Source organism: Bufo bufo, chromosome 1 (assembly GCF_905171765.1).
Source record: "Bufo bufo chromosome 1, aBufBuf1.1, whole genome shotgun sequence".
In the NCBI taxonomy this organism is placed as follows: domain Eukaryota; kingdom Metazoa; phylum Chordata; class Amphibia; order Anura; family Bufonidae; genus Bufo; species Bufo bufo.
In genome coordinates, this window is record NC_053389.1 from 232,524,411 (window position 1) to 232,549,950 (window position 25,540).

The following is a 25,540-nucleotide window of genomic DNA, read 5'->3' on the forward strand; positions in this document are numbered from 1 at the left end:
CTAGAAGATTGGGGATATCTTTCTTTTAGGGGGAGCACCCATTCCGTATAAATTGGAGGGTGAGCCAATCCAATCCTACTTCCATTTGCCTTATAATGACATTACTAGCTAAGGGATCGCACACACAAACGTGTGCTGCCCATTTACGTATTGCAGACCGCATTTGCGGATCTGCAATAAGCAGGCACCGTTCCGTGGCCATTCTGCATCACGGATGCGGACCCATTCACTTCAATGGGTCCGCAAATCCGGAGATGCAGAACGGAAGCAAGGAACGGAACACTACGGAAGCACTACAGAGTGCTTCCTGGGGTTCCGTTCCGTGCCTCCGCACCGCAAAAAGATAGAACATGCTCTATCTTTTTGCGGAATGGCGTGATCGCGGACCCATTCAAGTGAATGGGTCCACGATCCCCATGCGGCTGCCCCACCGACGGTGCACTCTGCTACAGGGGGTCACCTGCGGCTGGCACTCTGCTACTGAGGGATCACCTGCGGCTGGCATGCTGCTACTTAGAAATCACCTGCGGCTGGCACGCTGCTACTGGGGAGCGTCACTTGAGGCTGTCACGCTGCTACTGGGGACACCTGTGGCTAGCATGTTGCTATCGGAGCCAACTGTAGCTGACACGCTGCTACTGGAGGTCACCTTAGGCTGGTACACTGCGACTGGCACACACAACTTGGGGGGGGGGGGGGGGTCACCTGCAGCTGGCATGCTGCAACTGTGGGAGGGGGGTGAGATCACCAGCGGCTGACACAACACAACTGGGAGGTCACCTGCAACTGTGCTGTGGGGGGTGAGATCACCTGTGGCTGGCACACACAACTGGGGGGGGTCACCTGTGGCTGGCACGCTGCAACTGTGAGGGGTGAGATCACCTGCGGCTGACACAACACAACCCGGAATTCACCTGCGCCTGACACGTCGCAACTGGGAGGTCATCTGCGTCTGACACGCTGCAACTGGGAGGTCACCTGGGCCTTAAACGCTGCAACTGTGCTGTGGGGGGTGAGATCACCTGTGGCTGGCACACACAACTGGGGTGGGTCACCTGTGGCTGGCATGCTGCAACTGCGAGGGGTGAGATCACCTGCGGCTGACACCAGGGCCGTCTTTAACAAGGGGCAAAAGGGGCAGCGTCCCCGGGCCCAGTTGCTCCTGGGGGGGCCCAAGGCAGCTGCCTCTTGAGCCCTGCTAGCCACTGCCCCGGGTGTCAGGCTGTCTGCTACATAGGGGGTGCTGCCATACCATGCCTGCCAGCACTCCAGGCAGCGTACTGTGAGAGCTGTGATTCTCTAGGACCTTAGATGACATCATCACCATGTGACCAGTAACCTAGCAATATTACTGGTCACATGGCTATGAGGTCATCAAGGTCCTTTCTACCAGGAGTGTTGCTGTAGAAGTTTGCCTTAACTGTGGAGCTTTTTTTGTGAAGATTACATCAGAAAAAGGTGACAGGGGCTGTTATGCTAATATACTGTAAACTACTGTATGGTGGGGTGCTGTATAGTGTGGGGGCCTGTATACTGTGGGGGGCTGTATACTGTGGGGGCCTGTATACTGTGGGGGGCTGTATACTGTATACTGTGGGTGCTGTATATTGTGGAGTGCTATACTGCTGTACTGTATACTGTGGGGGGCTGTATACTGTGTGGGTGCTGTATATTGTGGAGTGCTATACTGCTGTACTGTATACTGTGGGGGGCTGTATACTGTGGGGGACTGTATACTGTGGGTGCTGTATATTGTGGAGTGCTATACTGCTGTACTGTATACTGTGGGGGGCTGTATACTGTGGGGGCTGTATACTGTGGGGGCTGTATATTGTGGAGTGCTATACTGCTGTACTGTATAGTGTGGGGGGCTGTATAGTGTGGGGTGCTGTATCATGTATAGTTTGGGGTGCTGTATACGGTGAGGTGCTATACTGCTATACTGTATACTGTGAGGTGTTGTATACTGTGGGGTGCTGTATACTGTGGGCTGCTATACTGCTCTACTATATACTGTGGGGTACTGTATAGTGTGGGGTGCTATACTGCATACTGTGTGGTGCTGTGTACTATAGGGTGCTATACTGCATACTGTGTGGTGCTGTATACTATAGGGTGCTATACTGCATACTGTGTGGTGCTGTATACTATAGGGTGCTATACTGCATACTGTGGGGTGCTGGGGTGCACTGTAACACTAGGGTGAGTCGAGCCCTGGTCTCCTTCCTGCAGAGCGGTGCCCACTTCCAGCCTGAGCCCAGCTGCCCAGAGCACTAATCCTGAGCCGCTGGAGTCTTCAGAACTGGAAGTATTTACAGTCATTCACTGTACTCTACCAGATGTGTGGATTTTTTGTGTGTGTGTTGTGGTGGAGGGCGTGATTGCCTGCTGAGGTGTGGGAAGGCGGGATCCAGGGGGCCCAAGTAAATTTTTGCCCAGGGTCCAATCAATATTAAAGACGGCCCTGGCTGACACAACACAACTGGGAGGTTCAACTGGGAATTCACCTGCGGCTGACACAACACAACTGGGAGGTCACCTGCGCATGACACGTCGCAACTGGGAGGTCACCTAGGCCTGACACGCCGCAAATGGGAGGTCAATGGCGGCTGACATGCTGTAACCGGGAGGTCAATGGCGGCTGACACACCGCTACAGGGATCAAGGGTGGCAGAGACACTGCGACTGGGGGCGATCACCTGTGGCTGACAGGCTGCTACTGTGGTATCTACATGCTTTAGACTTTTCCTACTCTCAGTGGCATCCGTCCCCCATAGGTGTCCATGCTAAAAACTGTATACTGTATTTACTGGATGAGTCTGAATAGAATACCACCATTCTATACTATAAAAAAAGAAAAATAGAAACTCTGGTGGATACCTGACAGAAGCAAAGAGAACACTCTATGGGTCTATTTAATGTATGTGCCAGGAGCTCTCCTGTACATACAGACGCAGTGTGGCAAGAGTCAGACCATAGTTCAGGAAGGGTTTTCACACTCCACATGTAAACAGCATTGTTCCCATCTAAAAAGTTGCAGAACTTTTTATATACATAAGTCTGAAGCAATCAATGCTGCAGCCCTTTCGTTTTGGGAATCAATTTGTGGGTCCAGTTCCAGACCACCCGAGTGGTGTGATACGACGACAGGTGATCACTAAGAGGGAAAGGAACGGGTAAGTCATTCAGATTTTAGAAATGAGCGCCTTCCACAAGAACTGTGCGATTGCCCCCGGCTGCAGGGAAGTAACCAGAGGAATAACAGAACGTGGTGTTCCAGGCGCGATGCGATGCATCTATAGGTTGGTTCTCAGCAGTGCCGTATGCGTTGCTATGCTCTCCCTGTACGTGTGAGTGAGCTGCATCTCCCCGTATGTCCCCAATGTGTGAGTGTGCGCCAAATGTCCCAGTTGGGTTTGTCTTTCTCCCTCACACACCTCCCCGGCTCCCCGCGCACAGAGCTGAGAATTCGCAGGATGTAGGCAGTAAACAGCCGGTTCTCCTTCCAGAGCTGCCAAATTATGTTTTTATACTTAGATAAATGTAAAAAAAAAATCATATCTCACTGAAAAACAACTTAAGGAAACATCACATATGGAAGGGAAGTGCTTATAGTGCGGAGCAGGAGGGGTTAATAGTATGCCGTAGCCAGGTAGCCCACTCTCACCGCAGAAATGTTGTGAGACTAAATCCCAACATGTACCGACAGCTGGTCTGTTGGGGGTTGTAGTACTATAACATCTGGACAGACAGAAATTGCACACAAGATATAGACATCTGCTTATTGCTTCTATAGAAGCTGTCATTCTACAAGCATGCAGGCAGTAAAGAGGTTAAACCCGAGCAGTAAGTGGGAGTTAACCCCCCCCCCCCCCCCCCATTAGCTTATTGGAACCTAGATGTTAACCCTTTACTAAGCATGAGAAATATTATTTGTGGCTACAAGGTTTTGATTGCAAGGGAGAACTTTAGATATGGGAGAAATCTGGACTTGAAGAGGGACACTTAAAGGGCCGTCACCTCAAAGTTGCCAATTTAATATAGTTCTGGAGCATTAAAAGAGGAGCAGCAGATATCAGTGACATATGGATGTAAATGTCTATGGGGGTTTTCAGCCACGGAGATATGTGACAAAGTAGTCATCATGGGGGGCTGGGAGGATTCTGTACTGCTGGTAATAGAGAGTGAGGTTCAGCTACATGGCGATCTTGGGCCAACAGTGTTGGATTTTTTGCAGTCATGGTACATATGCGAGCCGTGCTGTGACCTAATTTATGTTTATGCCAGCAGCGCTACACTGCAATCCCACTGCGATCTTTGGGCGCGACTGCTGTCATGTGACCAAGATCCGCGCATAGCTGAACCCTATAGGATTGCATTCACCTGTACTACAGCCAGCCTCTCCCAACCCTGAAATGACTGGTATCAGGGAACAATAAATTATATTCACTTGTCCTGTACATGTAGGTGTTGAAGCAGACGGCGGGAAGGTAGGTAGAGGGGCAAAAGGGAATGATTAAGAATCATGGATGAAGAAATGTCAGTATAGCGTGTTGGGGTGGCACGTTAGCACAGCTGCAAACAAAGGGGTTGTATGAGATTAAGGCTACGTCTACACGACGACATTTGTCGCGCGACAGATAGGGCACAACTACACTGCAACATTTGTAGCGCAACATTTGGTTGCACCAATGTCGCGCCACAAATTTTTATAATGGCAGTCTATGGTGTCGCATTGCAACATGCTGCGACTGCGACGCAACAGTCGCAGCATGTTGCATGTTGCAGTGCGACACCATAGACTGCCATTATAAAAATTGTCGGCGACATTAGTGCAACAAAATGTCGCGCGACAAATGTCGTTGTGTAGACCTAGCCTAAAAGAAAAGATTTGCTTTATCCTCCCAGAAACATCAGCCTGTGCCTGGCACTCCATTGAACGGGGCTGAGCTGCAATACCAGTCACAGCCATACACAAAAGTGGTGTTCTTTCCCCAAAAATAAAAAAGCAGATTCTTCCTTCTAATCGCATACAATCCTTTCAAGCTCTGACTCGGATATGACTTCTACCATGTGTCAGTGTATAAAGTACTGCAACTTCCCCACTCATGTCACAGATAGCAAAATAAATTATCCATTGGCGTAACAGTCGCACGTCATTCGCTCTAACATCTCCGGGGAAATGATTTCATAACCTGGCTGGCATCCTGCTCCTGCTGGGCACCACATGACACATGTAGCTGTCTGGCAGGGATCTAATGGCGTCTACGTGTCAAAGACTTAGGCCTGCATCTTCCTGCTGCAGAGTCATTGCTACTGTCAGAGGAGACCCAAAGACACTCATAGAACATGCCACGTAAGCCTACTAATGGCATGTTCTATGAGTGGCATATGCAACGGGCGGCCTCCCCCCAAGGCCCTCTATATATCGCGTCCCAGATGTAGGAAATGCCGAGTGGTATAGTGTGGTCTGTGTGTCACAGGGCTCCTACCTGCTGGATAACGCTGGACCCCAGGCTTTGGCTCCGAAGCAATAAATAGGGGAAATAATTGAGGGATAAAAGAATAACTTGAGTCCAGACCTTGAGATGAAGTTCAATGGCAACTTTACTTTGCATAAACATTCTCCAAAATGGTTTACAGGTTTTGTCTTGGTTCCAGCAGGCTTTAGCATTAAAACTGGCAGGCAAACTCCACTCTGCTATATCTGTTTCTCTCTGACTCTGCTGTACTGACAGGCTGGCTGTATAACTCAGCTTCTTCTGTAGTCTGACTCTAGGTTAAGCCAGGGAACTTTCCTTCTGGCTCCTGAGGCTTCAAGCTTTGGCCTCCATGGCCAGCAGAGCTTAAGGTGCTCTGGCTGGCGTGGGCACATCCAGCAGAGACATGCCCCTGCACACCTTTCCCCTAGCTGGGGGTAAACTAGACTGACTAGAACTTCTACCCCACCCTTCCTGCAGGAAGTAGGGCTTACCCACTTCTCTCCAGAGGGGGGTTAGAATAGAATGGTAAGTTCCACTCTCTCTAACTATAGCTCTGCCATATTTGCTGCCACCTGCTGATCCATGTAATAAGCACTACAATGCATAAGAAGGCACTACAGTGGGCAGGGGCGTAGCTATAGGGAAAGCAGGGGAAGCGGCTGCTTTGGGGCCTGAGCTCAGAAGGGGCCCATCCAGGAGGAGAACTTAAAGGGGTTTTCCGGGTTCCATACCCATATTTTCACCCTGGAAGCCCCCCTGAGGCTAGCATTGGAGCATCTCATGCTCTGATGCGCTCCCTTGCCCTGCGCTAAATCGGGCAGGGAAAGGGTTCTTTTGTTTTCAATAACACACTGCCGGGCGGAAACTTTGGTGACGTCACCGGCTCTGATGGGCGGGCTTTAGCGGTGCCCTGGCCTGGCAGCCCCATGGAGAGCCCCGGTATGTCACCGGATCTCCAAAAAATGCCTTTGCCCTAAGCGATTTAGCGCAGGGCAAAGGAGAGCATCGGAGCATGAACTGCTCCGATGCGCCTGTCAGGGGGGCTGCCGGGGTGAAAATGGAGGTATGTCCGGGTTCAGCTCTGAACCCGGACAACCCCTGTAATGATTTTATTGTCAGAGCCCCCTCAACATTCTTATACAATGACATTATATACAGTGACACTGTATGAAACGGACGGAGCGGCTACCTAGACTCGTCTGAAAGACTCAAAAATTTGCAATGGGGCCTTGTCATTTCTAGTTACACCACTGACAGTGGATGCCCAATCTGCGGCCCTCCAGCTGTTGCGAAACTACACCTCCCAGCATGCCCGGAAAGCCTACAGCTATCACAGAATGTTGGGAGTTGTACTTTTGCAACAGCTGGAAGGCCACAGGTTGAGCATCCCTGCCATAGAGCAAAGACCGCTCATGTGAGTGTATAACAGGTATCAAGCAATATATACAATGTAATATCCTCCCTGTGTAGGGTAGGATAGGGTTGAGGCATTTTGTCAGTAAGAATGAGGTGAGGGCAGATGGGTACCAAGGCAAGGTAAAAAGTTGGCAGACAGGTGAGGGTAGGTAGGCTTTTACATACAGATAGGGGTAGGGGTGGGCAGATGGCAAAGGTATTACAGAAACATCTTTATAGACAGCTAGCAGAGCTCAGATGCTATAGGGCAGGGGTGGCAGAGACAATGTAGGATCTGGTTGCCAGTCATTGAGATTATGCAGGCAGCTATATAGAAGGTATGGGGAATGGAGATGGACCTATAGGGCAGGCAGTTGGCAGGGGTCACCTGAAACATTATGGGATATCATCTGCAGCTTGGAATAATGTAAAGTGTAAACTCACGTGTCAGGTGAAATCCCAGTCCTCCTTTTGTGGTCGGGTCGGGGTCCCGCGCATCCCTGCAGCAGGATCCAGAGCAGCAGCGCCCGGCAGTAACTCCCCCACATCCTGCCTCCCGGGGGCTCAGGCCATGGGTGAGGGGCACAGGGCAGCACAGACCCGCTGACAAGTTCTCTTCTCTCTTACTCCGGCTGTGCTTCGTCTCTGATTTTAGATAATCTGCACGATCCGATCCAGGGATTACACCCGACCAATCCTCGCCGATCACCGCCCCCTGTGGTGCTGCCGCCGGCCCCTCATCAACCTAATGGGATTAGCAAGACACAGCTCCGGCACACAAGGGGTGCGGCCATGTCACCAGTATCGCGATAGATAAAGTATGCAACTTCTAGCAAGCCGATGAGCTGAATGCAACCAGCAAAGCGGACTTGAGCCCTGTGGGCATAGCAGTCTCATCACCATCACTTTACTGCAGGAATCCCAGAGATGTCATGTCTGTCATCCCTGGGGAGGTAGAAGGCTAACATGTCACATACTGCACACAACTGTCTAGAATTGCTCCTATACTGTGTCTGCCTACGAGCCTATAACACAGGGTGTAGCTAGTGGGACATTTCTCCTCTGATCCACCACATTCCTGATGAAGCTTCTGTTCCCCTGGGTGCTAGTTACCACCTCACTCCTCTTCTGAACCTCTGCCATGCCAGTGTTATTTTTTTAAAGAGGTATACCTCCCTACATAAAGTGAAGGAATATCTTTAGTATATCTTACCACATTGTATGATCAATCGTGGTCTCTAATGCAGTGCTCCTTGTGGCACTTTCACCAACAAAACAAAATAGAATAATACTGCCCCTATGTACTACAATATACGTTAATATAACTGCTATAATAATACCCATATGTACTACAATAGAACTCCTATAGTACTGCCTCCTATATGCAAGATTACTATAATACTGCTCCTATGTACAGAATATAACTACTGTAATACTGTTCCCTATGTACAAGAATATAACTACTTTAATACTGCCGCCTATGTACAAGAATATTACTACTATAATACTGCCTCCTATGTACAAGAATATAACTACTATAATACTGCTTCTATGTACAAGAATATAACTACTATAATACTGCCTCCTATGTACAAGAATATACCTACTATAATACTGCCTCCTATGTACAAGAATATAACTACTATAATACTGCCCCCTATGTACAAGAATATAACTACTATAATCCTGCTTCTATGTACAAGAATATAACTACTATAATACTGCTCCTATGTACAAGAATATAACTACTATAATACTGCCGCCTAGGTACAAGAATATAACTACTATAATACTGCTCCTATGTACAAGAATATAACTACTACCGTATAATACTGCCGCCTATGTAAAAGAATATAACTACTATAATACTGCCTCCTATGTACAAGAATATAACTACTACCGTATAATACTGCCGGCTATGTACAAGAATATAACTACTATAATACTGCCTCCTATGTACAAGAATATAACTACTACCGTATAATACTGCCGCCTATGTACAAGAATATAACTACTATAATACTGCTCCTATGTACAAGAATATAACTACTATAATACTGCCTCCTAGGTACAAGAATATAACTACTATAATACTCCTTCTATGTACAAGAATATAACTACTATAATACTGCCCCCTATGTACAAGAATATAACTACTATAATACTGCTTCTATGTACAAGAATATAACTACTATAATACTGCTCCTATGTACAAGAATATAACTACTATAATACTGCCTCCTAGGTACAAGAATATAACTACTATAATACCGCCACCTATGTACAAGAATATAACTACTGTAATACTGTTCCCTATGTACAAGAATATAACTACTACCGTATAATACTGCCGCCTATGTACAAGAATATAACTACTATAATACTGCTCTCTATGTACAAGAATATAACTACTATAATACGGCCTCCTCTGTACAAGAATATAACTACTATAATACTGCCTCCTATGTACAATAATATAACTAATATAATACTGCCTCCTATGTACAAGAAAATAACTACTATAATACTGTCTCCTATGTACAAGAATATAACTACTATAATACTGCCCCCTATGTACAAGAATATACCTACTAGAATACTGCCTCCTATGCAGAAGAATATAACTACTATAACACTGCATCCTCTGTACAAGAATATAACTACTATAATACTGCCTCCTATGTACAAGAATATAACTACTATAATACTGCTCTCTATGTACAAGAATATAACTACTGACGTCTCAGTGGCATTTCCTGGCATTTTTCTCTGTTTTCTTTTATATATATATTTATATTTTAGGAGAAATGGGTGGGATTTACAGGAAATACAGGAACTTCATTAATAGGAGATAAGAAAGGAAAAGCGTCAGCTGATGCCATGGAGTTGTGGGACCAATACAGAAGGAAAAGTCTCCTGTCATCCAAGGAAATATACTCCCCAAATTCTGGGCATAATGTTTGCTTTGTTCTTAGACAGTTGTGGATATCTGTATTAATAATAATAATAATAATAATAGAGATAGAGAATTGGGTTTCATCCCTCCACAGAACACATCTCCACTTCTCTAAGGTCCAGTGGCGACGTGCTTTACACCACTCCATCCTTGGCATTGTGCTTGGTGATGTAAGACTTGCATGCAGCTGCTGGGCCATGGACATCCATACAATGAGGCTCCTGGTGCACAGTTTTTGTGCTGTTAATGCCAGAGGTTTGGAGCTCTGCAGTTTTTAAGGCCTCTTTCACACGACCGTCCCCCCCCCCCCCGTTTCTTGCATTCTGTATACGGTCCATATACGGAACCATTCATTTTAATGGTTCCACAGAAAAAACGGAATGTACTCCGTATGCATTCCGTTTCCGTATTTCCGTTTTTCCGTTCTGCTGAAAGATAGAACATGTCCTATTATTGCCCGCAAATCACATTCCATGGCTCCATTCAAGTCAATGGGTTTGCAAAAAAAAACGGAACACATACGAAATGCATCCGTATGTCTTCCGTATCCGTTCCGTTTTTGCGGAACCATCTATTGGAAATGTTATGCCCAGCCCACTTTTTTCTATGTAATTACTGTATACGCCATATGGAAAAACGGAACTGAAACGGAAACACAACGGAAACAAAAAACGGGACAACGGATCCGTGAAAAACGGAGCATAAAACACTGATAAAGCCATACGGTCGTGTGAAAGAGGCCTAAGTCAGCAGAGCGTTAGTGACTTTTCTGCACTATGCTCCTCAGCACTCTGTGACCCCCCACCTCTGTAACTTTACGTGGTCTCCACTTCATGGCTGAGTTGCTGTGGATCCGAACACTCTACAATAATACCACTCACAGGTGATGGTGGAACATCTAGTAGGAAGAAAGCTCATGAACTGACTTGTTACAATGGTGGCATCCTATTACAGGACTACGCTGGAAATTCAATCTCTTTAGAGCTTTCATAAATGTTTGTAAAGGCATACTGCATGGCTAGGGGCTGGATTTTATACACCTGTGCCAGGAGGACTTAAGAGGTTAAGAGGTGTGTCCCAATGCTTTTCTCCATATAGTTGTCACGACTGTGACTGATCCAGACAGGTCTGGGAGGAGAAGGTCGCAGCGACTTGCTACTCGCGATAGCTTGTGAGTTTGCTCCGTGGTTCAGGGTATGTCATCTGGGTTTTGCCTTGTGAACCTTTTTGTCCTGACTGGGAGTTTGTAGGCATCCTTCTCAGGTGAGTCCTGTCTGCCACTCCCAGCTACTATATTAGTTTCACTTTCACTTGCAGTCATTGCCAGATATAGTCCTTACTTCCAGTTCTATTCTGACCTTTGAAGGAGATCGTTTGATGGTGTTGCTGTGGAGCTCTTGTCCGGCGTGGACTGTCGTGATTGGGATCGCCTTCTCTGCTCGTGACTGGATAAGTCTATCTCTGATATAGTTTGTTTGTTGCTGTCTTCCCCTGCTGTTTTCCTAGACATGAGTGATAGTGACTAGTGCTCCCATCGGCCTTTCCCCACTCTAGGCCTTTTTAGGGTGACTGAGGGTTTAGGCATCCTGCTCGCCGCACGGGTTCACACCCCGTCTAGGGTATCAGGGCAGACAGGTGCCAGCTTAGGGTTAGTCAGGGGTGGCCATACTATTCCCATCCGTAGATAAGGGTCCCCCTTCCCCTCCGTCTGGTGCGACACGACTGCTGCTGGGGTAGCGGTCGTGACAGTATATCTGGCCTTTTAAAAAAAAAAAAAAAAAGTGACATTTCCTTTTTTTTTTTTTGCTTGCTGTTTTGCTTCGTATTTTTCTGTTCCACTATGGATCAGATTATGGTTTTGGCGAAACAATTACAGGGATTATCCCTTGAAGTGGCAGGATTAAAAGCAACAGTGCTGCAGCAGCAGCAGCCATCCTTGGGTTCCACCGTTGCTACGGGAAACCAAGGTACTCCTGAGCCAAAAGTGGCTTTACCTGATAGGTTCTCAGGAGGGAGAGACCAATTTGTAACCTTCAGAGAAGCTTGCAAATTGTTCTTCAGGTTACGCCCTAGATCCTCCGGCGGTGAGGAACAACGGGTGGGTATTGTAATTTCTCTCCTGCAAGGAGATCCGCAGGCTTGGGCTTTCTCCCTACCATCAGACTCTCTGGCCTTACGATCAGTGGAGGAGTTTTTTGAAGCCCTGGGTCTCGTATATGATGACCCGGACAGGGTCTCACTGGCTGAGTCTAAGCTACGTAGACTTCGGCAAGAGAACCGGTTTGCTGAACTATATTGTTCCGAACTCCGTAGGTGGGCTACTGATACGTTATGGAACGACTCGGCCCTTAGGAGTCAGTTCTGCCAGGGGTTGTCTGAAAAATTAAAAGACGCGCTGGCGGTATACGAGGTCCCTGGGTCTCTGGAGGCTGCTATGTCTCTGTCCATAAGAATCGACAGACGACTCAGGGAGAGACTATTAAATTTTACGGAGGCTTCTATAGGGCAGGGATCGGTTTGTTATGATCCAGTCGAACCAATGCAAATAGGGGGCGCCACTAGACGGGTGAATCCTCCTAAGTTCCGCTGTAGGTCAGAGGTTTGTTTTCGTTGTGGGGGGAGGGGTCATTTTGTAAAGGTTTGTCCCTCAGAACCCAAGAGACCACAAACAAAGGAGCCGCCGGAAAACTAGAGTCCCCAGATTGTGCGGAGGATAACAGTCTGGGCGTATTCGTTTCCTCCATACGCATGTCTCAGTTTTTGTGTCCGCTACAGTTGAGGCGGGCAATAAGACTGAGATCTGTTCCGTCTTTTTGGACAGTGGGGCGGGGGTCAACTTGGTGGATTCACGGTTTGCTCAGGCTCTGGGTTTTACTCCAGAACCGATACGCAGAACTATTCCTGTTTTTGCCATCGACTCCTCCCCTCTTACTCAGAAAGAGTTAACTCAGATCATTCATAATATCCATCTGCAGGTAGGGGACCTCCATAAAGAGCATATCTCGTGTTATGTCCTGGACGGTCTTCCGGCTCCTATGGTATTGGGGCTTCCCTGGCTGGTGACTCACAATCCAGTGGTGGATTGGCAGGCCGGGGAGATGGTGGAGTGGAGTGAACATTGTAAGGACAACTGCTTGAGTAGTAGGTGCTCTACACTCTCTGTAACATCTTTACCTGCCTTTCTGTCAGATTTTATGGATGTGTTCTCTGAGAAGGGTTGTCAGGGGTTACCACCTCATCGTCCATATGATTGCCCAATTAATCTACTACCTGGGGCCAAACTACCTAAAACCCGGTTATACAATCTTTCCGGCCCGGAGAGGAAGGCTATGAAAGGTTATATTTCGGAGAGTTTGGCTAAGGGACACATCAGACCCTCTTCTTCACCTGTGGCTGCAGGGTTCTTTTTCGTTAAAAAGAAAGATGGGGGCCTACGTCCTTGCCTGGATTTCCGGGAATTAAACCGGATAACTATCCGAGATCCCTATCCTCTTCCTCTCATTCCCGACCTCTTTAATCAGGTTGCTGGTGCGAAATGGTTCTCCAAAATGGATCTCAGAGGAGCCTATAACCTGGTTCGCATCAAAGAGGGGGATGAGTGGAAGACGGCTTTTAATACTCCGGAAGGGCATTATGAAAATCTGGTCATGCCATTTGGTCTTACTAATGCGCCTGCGGTATTCCAACATTTTGTCAACGATATTTTTAGTCACCTTATCGGGAGATTTGTTCTGATATATCTTGATGACATCCTGGTCTATTCCCCGGATCTGGATACACATAAGATCCATGTGAGACAAGTGCTGCAGATATTAAGGGCCAACAAATTGTTTGCTAAGTTAGAAAAATGTGTGTTCGCCGTAAAAGAACTGCCATTTCTGGGGTATGTGTTGTCAGATTCAGGTTTCCGCATGGATCCAGAGAAAGTCCGGGCGATTATAGACTGGGATCTGCCTGAGAACCTGAAGGCATTGCAACGCTTCCTGGGGTTTGCCAATTTTTATAGAAAGTTTATAAAAAACTATTCCTTGGTGGTCAAACCACTGACGGACATGACCCGAAAGGGATCCGATTTTTCCAAATGGTCACATACAGCCAAAACTGCCTTTGCATCTCTGAAGGAGAGATTCACCTCGGCCCCTATTCTCGTACAGCCAGATGTCTCGCTTCCTTTTATTGTAGAGGTTGACGCATCAGAGGTGGGGGTGGGAGCGGTACTATCTCAGGGCCCGTCCCCTGGTGAATGGCGTCCGTGTGCTTTCTTTTCAAAGAAATTGTCTACTGCAGAAAGGAACTATGATATTGGCAACAGGGAACTTTTGGCTATTAAGTTGGCTTTTGAGGAGTGGCGTCATTTTTTGGAGGGGGCGGTTCATCCCGTCACGGTGATGTCACAGCCAGACAGCTGAGAAGCGCTCACAGGAGCTTCTCAGATCCTCCTCCTTGAATTTCTTTGTTTTGGTTAAGTTTCTCATCTCGTTAGTCTATCTCAGCTGTCATGCAGTTGGACTGATTGCTACCCTTTAAGTTCCTCCCCATAATGCAGTAGTGTGCGGCTGATACAACTTCCTGGAGTGTGTGTGCATGCTGTTCCCAGTACTCAGTCGTCAGTCGTCTGCAAGATAAGTGCTGTTTATGTATTTATGATTTTGTCTTTTCGGGATCCAGGTGACCCTGACTCCCTCCGTGTCAGTGTAGGGAGCCGGTGGTCGTGTCCCTTCACTATTGTAGGGTCTTCAGGTAATAGATAGCCGAGGAACGTGGATATGCGGCCATCCACCTTTGGGGTGTTCGCATAGGCAGAGCAGTGAGGGAGAGCGGCAGGTCTATTGCAGGGGTCTCCCTTTGTTCCTTAGTTGTGGATCCAGAGAGACATTGTTTATATGGTATTGTCTTGTTTCCTGTACACCATCCGTGACAGGGGATTACTGATCACAAAAACGTATTATATCTGGAGTCTGCTAAACGTCTTACCCCTAGACAGGCTCGGTGGTCGTTATTTTTTACTAGGTTTAATTTTGTAATAACCTATCGCCCGGGGGCAAAAAATACTAAGGCGGATGCATTGTCTCGAAGTTTTCCTGGAGGGGGTGATGTTGAGGTACCAGAGCCCATTTTGCAAAAGGGGGTGGTGGTCTCTGCATTACACTCAGGTTTAGAGGGGAGGGTGTTGGAAGCTCAGGGGGACGCCCCGGCCTCCTGCCCCTCGGGTAAACTGTTTGTGCCAGAAAATTTACGACTGGAGATACTAAAAGAACACCATAACTCCACACTGGCAGGACACCCAGGTAGTAGGGCAACCTCTGAGTTAGTGTCTCGTCGGTTCTGGTGGCCTAAATGGAGCCAGGAGGTGTTGAATTTTGTGTCTGCATGTGCTACCTGTGCTCGTTCTAAGGTAGATCATACTCGTCCGGCAGGGCGTCTTTTACCTCTGGCCATCCCCAACAGGCCTTGGACGCACCTGTCAATGGATTTCATTACGGATCTACCAGTATCAGCGGGGAAGACTGTTATTCTTGTAGTTGTTGACAGATTCAGTAAAATGGTGCACTTTATTGCTCTTGCCGCATTGCCTAATGCTAACACACTGGCGCAGGTTTTTATTGACCACATCGTGAAGCTTCACGGGGTCCCTTCCGATATTGTTTCGGATCGTGGTACCCAATTCGTTTCTAAATTTTGGAAAGCTTTTTGTTCTCGTTTAGGGGTTCATCTGTCGTTTTCTTCATCTTTCCATCCACAGTCCAACGGTCAGACTGAACGTACCAATCAAAACCTAGAGACATATTTGAGATGCTTTGTTTCCGAAAATCAGGAGGAATGGTCATCTTATTTACCGTTAGCCGAGTTTGCCATTAATAATCGTCGTCAAGAATCCACCGATAAGTCACCATTTTTTGGTGCGTATGGTTTCCATCCTCAGTTTTGTACGTTTAGTGAGGGGGGGCCGCCTGGGATTCCCGAGGAGGAACGATTTGCGTCTTCACTTTCTTCAGTGTGGCAGAGTGTGCAAGAAAGTTTGAAGAGAATTGGTGGTAGATACAAACGTGCGGCTGATAGGAAGCGCTCTGAAGGTCCGGACCTTGGGGTGAATGACTTGGTGTGGTTGTCTACCAGAAATATCAAGTTGAAGGTTCCCTCGTGGAAATTAGGTCCGAGATTTATTGGTCCTTATAGGGTAATTAAGATCATTAACCTTTTTGTCTGGAGCTACCTCAGACTCTAAGGATCCATAATGTCTTCCACAGATCTCTGCTTAAGAGATATGTAGAACCTCCTGAACCATTGCCACTACCGCCTCCACCCGTGGTTGTTGATGGCAGTCTTGAGTTTCAGGTAGAAAAGATTGTTGATTCACGATATGTTCGCCGCTCTCTTCAGTACCTGGTGCACTGGAAAGGTTATGGTTCCGAAGAGAGAATGTGGGTTCCAGCATCAGAGATAAAAGCGGACAGACTCATTCGGGCTTTTCATAGCTCCCATCCGGAGAGGCCTGGTCTTGAGGGTCCAGGGGCCCCTCGTAGAAAGGGGGGTACTGTCACGACTGTGACTGATCCAGACAGGTCTGGGAGGAGAAGGTCGCAGCGACTTGCTACTCGCGATAGCTTGTGAGTTTGCTCCGTGGTTCAGGGTATGTCATCTGGGTTTTGCCTTGTGAACCTTTTTGTCCTGACTGGGAGTTTGTAGGCATCCTTCTCAGGTGAGTCCTGTCTGCCACTCCCAGCTACTATATTAGTTTCACTTTCACTTGCAGTCATTGCCAGATATAGTCCTTACTTCCAGTTCTATTCTGACCTTTGAAGGAGATCGTTTGATGGTGTTGCTGTGGAGCTCTTGTCCGGCGTGGACTGTCGTGATTGGGATCGCTTTCTCTGCTCGTGACTGGATAAGTCTATCTCTGATATAGTTTGTTTGTTGCTGTCTTCCCCTGCTGTTCTCCTAGACATGAGTGATGGTGACTAGTGCTCCCATCGGCCTTTCCCCCACTCTAGGCCTTTTTAGGGTGACTGAGGGTTTAGGCATCCTGCTCGCCGCACGGGTTCACACCCCGTCTAGGGTATCAGGGCAGACAGGTGCCAGCTTAGGGTTAGTCAGGGGTGGCCATACTATTCCCATCCGTAGATAAGGGTCCCCCCTCCCCTCCGTCTGGTGCGACACGACTGCTGCTGGGGTAGCGGTCGTGACAATAGTGTAGGTAATCCATTGTTTAGTTTACTGCTGCTGTGAGGGAAAATATCTGTTGGTATAATAGTAGATTAGTAGAATTAGAAGAACAGTATGACAGCTCTATTGTTCTCTTGATAGGCCTTGATAAAGATGTCCACAGAATAGCACTACACTTATCAGTTTAATGTCTGATGCTCTAATTTTCAGTCTTCCCGTTCCAGCCACAGTGAATGGTCTGACTGAGAAAGCCAAGCGTGGCTGATCACTGTGCTAAAACTGCACAGGAGAAAGGTAAAGAACCAGGACGGGAAACAGAATACACTGGGTGACATCAACAAATTATATCAAGAACACCATCCACCCTTTTTTCGTAAAGAAAACAAAAATGAGGGTAGTGTCCCTTTAAAGGGTTAATGCAGAAGCATTATAACATGTCACCTATAGATCAATGGAATCTGACAGTGATGGACAAACTGCTGCATCCCATTCAGCAGGATTCAGCGGTGGTGTGAGAGGGAGAGTGCCCACTCAGCACCACGTCTGCAATGTCCGGACATTTCACAGTGATGGGCCCTGTAAGAGTAAGACCTGCTGCATTGTGGCAGTGAACACAACAGAACCCAATCACCCGAATTCATTCCAAATGTATGTGTAGTAATGGAAGGTCACCGCAGCCTCCACTGCTTCTGTGTATGAGTTCCTTAAAGTGATGCACAAGATAGAAAGAAAGCTCCAGCACCAGAATGGACGTAGTGAAAAATCCCGGTCTTTATTCGTCACCAAGATACAGGTGGATACAGCAAACAGTGACACTGGCTCCCACTTTATCCCCAAAGTCTACGCGTTTCGAACGATAGTGTTCTTAGTCATGATCTGAGGTGTCTGACATGTTCCGGGCTGAAATAAGGCTCACCTCCAATGTTCCCACCCTCAGGGAGGGGTCACAAGGGGCAGGGTGAACAGAAAATCAGTCCGGTCCACGCGAGACACCTGTGCAAACATATTCACCTGTGACATATAAAAACATATACCTCACAGTGCTACAGAATATAATACAAAATATATAAGATATAGAATATAAAACCGTGTAAATATTCTCTTCCAAAATAAAAGTATAATTTAACATGAAATTGAAAACCTTACATGATATAGATTACATTAATAATGCCCATAGAAAATAAACTAAGCTGAGAAAATTTGTAAGATAAAATAAAATTAACGATTTCCTACAGTTCTATTTCAGTAATACTTGACTGCATCGTATTTTTGTGTTTTTTTTCATTTTATTTGTTTTCATTTCTATTATTATTTGTTATTGGATTTTTGATGTAGTTTAAATATAAATCCAAGGTAGACTGGTTGTTCTGTCTGCAACATATTTGTGAATTAACGCAAGGTGTGGACAGACGCCAGGACTCCTACTTAGAAAGTGATCAGGAGAATTATAATAACTACGATGCATTCAAGGATCGCTGGCCATGTTGCTTCCTCCAGCTGGAATGTATCAACCCCTTATTCCCATTCACATCACACTTTTGAGAAATCGCTCCATGTGAACTATGGTATGGACCTGGGAATACAAGCCGATCTGTTTGGGAAAGCAGCATGTTAGTTCATTGTGATTTCGATCTTATACAGCTCAGTATTGATGAAGGAATCACATAATATGGGCTAAGACTAAAATCTGCGGGTATCGGAGATTCAGAGACAATTTAGTGACAGGTAGGTACTATATATTCTATCATTATTCCCTATGGCAATTATCTCAGCATGATTATGTTGTTATATTTCACCTTCCACTGTGGTCCTATTTACTAGGAATCACATAGTGTGAACGTGATTATTTTTGTATATGTATGTTTTTTGTTTCTTATTATTGATTTATTTATTTATTTTTGTTTCTGGTTTCTTAATTTTGATATCTATCTAAATATTATTTCTACATGTATCAGAGAATTATATGCAGAAGGCAATATAATATGTACCTGTTCTCATATTAACCCGTTATTGTGTTGTCCGGGGATCGCAAGTATGTTGGAGCGCATAAGCCAGATGGGAATGCGGAGCAGTATACATGCATTGTCATGGTATTCAAACCCTGGCTGGGTCATGTATATATATTATAGAATTGATCCCCCGAGTGCATGTATATAATACCTATGCAGATGTCCTGATGGCATCTTAAAGTGACTCCAGTTCAAGAAAAAAATAAATCACAGTAAGGGCTCATGCACACGACGGTGTGCTGGCCGGGCCCGTGCTGCAGACCACAAATTGCAGACCCCAAATTGCAGTCCGCAATGCACGAGCACCAACCGTGGGGCAACCGCATGCGGATCGTGGACCCGTTTACTTGAATAGGGCCCGCGATCCGCATCCAACGGTGCGGAGGCACGGCCAGAAACACCCCGGAAGCACTCTGTAGTGCTTCCGTGGGGTTCCGATCCGTGCTTCCGCACTGCATCGCCGGGTTTGCGGACCCATTTAAGTGAATGGGTCCGCATCCGTGATGCGGGGTGCACACAGCCGATGCCCCGTGTATTGCGGAACCACCGTATGCGGTCCACAATACAGCCACTGCGGGGCAACGGCCGTGTGCATGAGCCCTAACTGAGGAATGATCAGAACACTTACCTGGCACCTTTCCTTTCGTCCTTTTAGTTACAGATTTGCTAATTCTTGGGCTTCTCTTCTGCCATCCAAGATGGCCGCACTGACGTTTCAATAGACAAACCACCACTATTCACGCGAACAGCGCTGGCCAATCCAAGGGCAGCAGGAAGTGTCCTGGGCTCCCAAATGCACAGTGGGCATCAGGTAGACTGAGATGCAGTGCTGCCATCTTGGATGGCAGAAGAGGAGCCCAGGAGTTGGCAGATTTACAGTTAAAAAAAATGAAAAGGAAGTGAAGAGGTAAGAGTTCTGTATTTTATTTTATTTTTTCTTAACTGGGTGGCTGCTTTAGGCCTCATGCACACAGCCGTATCCATGTTGCTGTCTGCAAACCGCAGATCTGTGAAACACATATATTAGCCGAGTGCATGCCCCCATTTCTTTTTTAACTTTTATAGAAATGTCCTATCCTTGTCTGCAAAACTGACAAGTATAGGACAAGTTCTATTTTTTTTGCAGGGCCATGGGATGGACATACGGATGAGGACAGCCTAAGGGTCCATTCACACATCCGCAAAACTAGGACTCCGGCCATCCGCACATGGTCGGCACTATAATAGAAATGCCTTTCTTGTCTGTGGCTGCGGGCAAGAATAGGACATGTTCTATTTTTTTGCGGGGCCGGGGAACGGACGTGCGGATAGCACATTGTGTGCTGTCCGCATCTTTTGCGGCACCATTGAAAATGAATGGGTCCGCACCCGTTCCGCAAAATTGCGGAACGGATGCGGACCCATTTTGCGGACGTGTGAATGGACGTCCATATCCAGTGATGGATATGAGATAGATAGACACAGTAGATCTATATTAGATAGAGTGATGTGAGAAAGATACAGTAGATGGATATTTAGATACGATAGACACAATAGAGACAGTATGTGAGATAGATATGAGAGAGAGAGCAATAGATATGAGATAGACATAGTACATAGATATTAGATAGATGTGAGATAGTGGATAGATGGATATTTAGATAGATATTAGATAGATGATAGATAAATAGACAGATAGATAGATATGAGATAGACACTAAATAAATATTAGATAGATACAGTCAAGTTCATAAATATTGGGACATCGACACAATTCTAACATTTTTGGCTCTATACATCACCACAATGGATTTGAAATGAAACAAACAAGATGTGCTTTAACTGCAGATTGTCAGCTTTAATTTGAGGGTATTTACATCCAAATCAGGTGAACGGTGTAGGAATTACAACAGTTTGCATATGTGCCTCCCACTTGTTAAGGGACCAAAAGTAATGGGACAGAATAATAATCATAAATCAAACTTTCACTTTTTAATACTTGGTTGCAAATCCTTTGCAGTCAATTACAGCCTGAAGTCTGGAAGGCATAGACATCACCAGACGCTGGGTTTCATCCCTGGTGATGCTCTGCCAGGCCTCTACTGCAACTGTCTTCAGTTCCTGCTTTTCCCTTCAGTTTTGTCTTCAGCAAGTGAAATGCATGCTCAATCGGATTCAGGTCAGGTGATTGACTTGGCCATTGCAGAACATTCCACTTCTTTCCCTTAAAAAACTCTTTGGTTGCTTTTGCAGTATGCTTTGGGTCATTGTCCATCTGCACTGTGAAGCGCCGTCCAATGAGTTCTGAAGCATTTGGCTGAATAGGAGCAGATAATATTGCCCGAAACACTTCAGAATTCATCCTGCTGCTTTTCTCAGCAGTCACATCATCAATAAACACAATAGAACCAGTTCCATTGGCAGCCATACATGCCCACGCCATGACACTACCATCACCATGCTTCACTGATGAGGTGGTATGCTTAGGATCATGAGCAGTTCCTTTCCTTCTCCATATGTTTCTCTTCCCATCACTCTGGTACAAGTTGATCTTGGTCTCATCTGTCCATAGGATGCTGTTCCAGAACTGTGAAGTCTTTTTTAGATGTCGTTTGGCAAACTCTAATCTGGACTTCCTGTTTTTGAGGCTCACCAATGGTTTACATCTTGTGGTGAACCCTCTGTATTCACTCTGGTGAAGTCTTCTCTCGATTGCTGACTTTGACACACATACACCTACCTCCTGGAGAGTGTTCTTGATCTGGCCAACTGTTGTGAAGGGTGTTTTCTTCACCAGGGAAAGAGTTCTTTGGTCATCCACCACAGTTGTTTTCTGTGGTCTTCCAGGTCTTTTGGTGTTGCTGAGCTCACCGATGCATTCCTTCTTTTTAAGAATGTTCCAAGCAGTTGTTTTGGCCACGCCTAATGTTTTTTCTATCTCTCTGATGGGTTTGTTGTGTTTTTTCAGCCTAATGATGGCTTCCTTCACTGATAGTGACAGCTCTTTGGATCTCATCTTGAGAGTTGACAGCAACAGATTCCAAATACAAATAGCAGACTGGAAATGAACTCTGGACCTTTTATCTGCTCATTGTAATTGGGATAATGAGGAAATAACACACACCTGGCCATGGAACAGCCGAGAAGCCAATTGTCCCATTACTTTTGGTCCTTTAACAAGTGGGAGGCACATATGCAAACTGTTGTAATTCCCACACCGTTCATCTGATTTGGATGTAAATACCCTCAAATTAAAGCTGCAGTCTGCAGGTAAAGCACATCTTGTTTGTTTCATTTCAAATCCATTGTGGTGGTGTATAGAGCCAAAAATGTTAGAATTGTGTTGATGTCCCAATATTTATGGACCTGACTGTATGTGTGAGATAGATACAGTGGATTAATGAATATTTCAATACGATAGATACAACAGATAGATAAATGATAGATAGATATGAGATAGATACAGTGAATTAATGAATATTTCAATACGATAGATACAATAGATAGATAGATAGATAGATAGATAGATAGATAGATAGATAGATAGATAGATAATTTGATAATACACAGGAAATAATCCGGGATCCTCAACATTCAGACTAAACCACAAAATAATAATAAATCCACAGAGCCTGGCACTGGGCTTTTGTTCTTTTGAAAACAGTCAGTTAGAAAACTCACCAAGTGCCTGCCAATACTCAGAACATTGTTGGGTGAGATGCCAGCCTGTGCCAATTACAGAGCAGTACAGAGGGCAGCGCAGTATGCAGTAATCATGCAGCGTGTGCACAGATAGAGCAGAGCTAGTTGTAGCATTTAGCTCGTTTCTCCAGTAGATCTGTAAAATCCAAGGCTTTCTGTGACATGTACACAAGTCTACTCCACCTGCATATTTAATATTTTCAGGGAACTTTTATTTTTGTACATTTCAACCACGACTTTAGTGGTAAGCGCCCCTGACATACGAGAGCTGCTGTTTGTGCTGCAATTATAAAAGCAAATATCATGGAGTGAATGACGTAGGGAACACTCATCCGGCCACAGACGCAGCTGCTTACACAGGCCATTTAAATAAAGCTATTAGGAGCCTCCGTCACAGATACCAAAATTCCAGGCAATATAGCACTGGTACCGTGGCAGAAACCCGATGGACCCCAATATAGTTAATGGGGTAGTTGGTGCCCATCATTTGACACGACAATCTTTTTTTTCTGCTCTCATGATGGAGCAGTCATGACCATAGCCTTAAAGGGGCATTCCCATCTGGGACAAGATATGCCAATGTGTGATAGGTACAGGTAACACCACTGAGACCCGCAGCTATCTCCAAAACGAGAGGCCCCGTCACGTCTAGCTGCACATGCACAGCTCTTTCCATTGACTTTAGTTGCAGGCTTCAGAGGGCTTGGCTACTTTCAGAATTGCCATTGCAGTGAAGTAAGAGAGCAGCGCATGCACAGCCGCCTCTCATTCCCAACCAGGCACAACAGGGCCCAATTCTGGAGATAAGAGCCAGTCCCTAAGGTGGGACCCACACTTAATATTTATGGCCTATTTTATGGGGAATACCCCTTTAATGACACACTGAACAATTGCATGAATAAATTGTGGGATCCACCAATAAATTCATATTGCCATTCAGGATCCTGGGAAAGCCTTGGAGTGATAATTTCCTGTAGGAGCTGTAATGGTGAACATATTGGTTGTCACCCAGCTTTCCCAGGAACATATACAGGGACTTAGATGAAGATCAGATCACATTTTATGACCAATTTGTGCAGAAATCCATATCATTCCAAAGGGTTCACATACTTTTTCTTGCAACTGTATACCTAAGAAATAAGCGACCTGGATTAACAGGACATAGAAAATGAGCTGAGGTTTACTAAAAGCAGTTCCTGGAGCTGAGAGCAAGAAGAACAGAGAATGGATAATGGGGACTGTGAGGAAGATGATGAAAGATGGGGAAGGAGAGGAAATAGAGGACATACCGTAAGAGGAAGGAAGACAGATCCCACAGACGATACCAAGTCACATACCATGTGGTGGTATTCATGATTGTAGAGAGCAAATGCTCAGACACAGTAATTATGTATCCAAAACCCTCATGTGTTATACTGTCTGCTGAGCTGGTGTATCTAAGCTTATGTGTGATACTGTCTGCTGTGCAGCTGTATCTGAGCCTTTCATGTGGGATTCTGTTCGGTGAGTTGGTGCATCTAAGGCTACTTTCACACTTGCGTTCAGAGCGGATCCGTCTGCATTATATTGTATAAAAAATTCTAAGTCTGAAAGTTGTTCAGACGGATCCGTCCAGACTTTACATTGAAAGTCAATGGGGGACGGATCCGTTTGAAAATTGAGCCATATTGTGTCAAATTCAAACGGATTTGTCCCCATTGACTTACATTGTAAGTCTGTACGGATCCGTTTGCCTCCGCACGGCCAGGCGGACACCCGAACGCTGCAAGCAGCGTTCAGGTGTCCGCCTGCTGAGCGGAGGCTGAACGCTGCCAGACTGATGCATTCTGAGCGGATCCGCGTCCACTCAGAATGCATTGGTAGCTGGCGGATGCGTTCGGGGCCGCTTGTGAGACTCTTCAAACGGAGCTCACAAGCGGAACCCCGACGCTAGTGTGAAAGTAGCCTAAGCCTACCATGAGTAATACTGTCTGCTAAGCTGCTGTATCTAAGCCTATCATGTGTGATACTGTCTGCTGCAGTTTCTAAGTCTATCATGTACTGTGTATCTAAGCCTTTCATTCACCATATTGTCTGCTGAGCTGGTGTAGCTAAGCCTACCATGTTTCATAGTTTTTCTGAGTCACCGGGGGAGATTTATCAAACTGGTGTAAAGGAAAACTGGCTTAGTTGCCCATAGCAACCAATCAGATTCCACTTTTAATTTTCCAAAGCAGCTCTAAAAAATGAAAGGTGGGATCTGATTGGTTGCTATGGACAACTAAACCAATTTTGATAAATATGCTCCACTGCCCAAGCTCATGTGGGATACTGTCTGCTGAGCCAGTCTATCATGTGTAATACCGTCAACTGAGCCAGTGTATCCAAGCCTAGCATGTGTGATACTCTCTGAGACGCCCACATCTCACTCCATCATGACCCTCCCTCTGTCTCTTATGCTTCCAGTGATATCATCGTCCATCCATCTGACAATTACGGCTAGGTGGACATGGAGGCGAATGACACCTTATACTTAATCCTAACTTAAACAACTAATAAAAACACAATTTTCTTTGGAATAAAATGGCCGTAATGCTTTATTATGGGTAACATGAATAAATTAAAACCAATAAATAATTAAAAATCCAATATCATAAATTAATGAACCATCAGAAATTCCTATTAAAATACCGGAATCCACTCAGCGAGAGCCGAGTGATACAACCCCACTAATAAAGCAAAGCGACAAGAAAATGCTGATAAAATGGGATGGCGGGCGTGGCGTCGATCTGGTCTTCTTAGGCCTCATGAACACGAACGTATCTTCTTTCCGTGTCCATTCCATTTTTTTTTTGCGGACCGTATGCGGAACC

The 25,540-nt window shown here is 45.9% G+C and overlaps 1 protein-coding gene across 4 annotated transcripts in view; it reads right to left on the bottom strand.

The window, feature by feature from the left end:
• Window positions 1-7,564, bottom strand: part of CACNA2D4 (calcium voltage-gated channel auxiliary subunit alpha2delta 4) — a 256,717-nt gene extending 249,153 nt beyond the window's left edge. For all 4 annotated transcript variants that reach the window (XM_040436631.1, XM_040436615.1, XM_040436624.1 and 1 more), the window contains exon 1: window positions 7,323-7,564. In XM_040436631.1, the coding sequence (XP_040292565.1) occupies window positions 7,323-7,426 (104 nt within the window). In that variant the 5' untranslated portion in view covers window positions 7,427-7,564. The remainder of the gene's footprint in view (window positions 1-7,322) is intronic.
• Window positions 7,565-25,540: the final 17,976 nt, after the last annotated feature.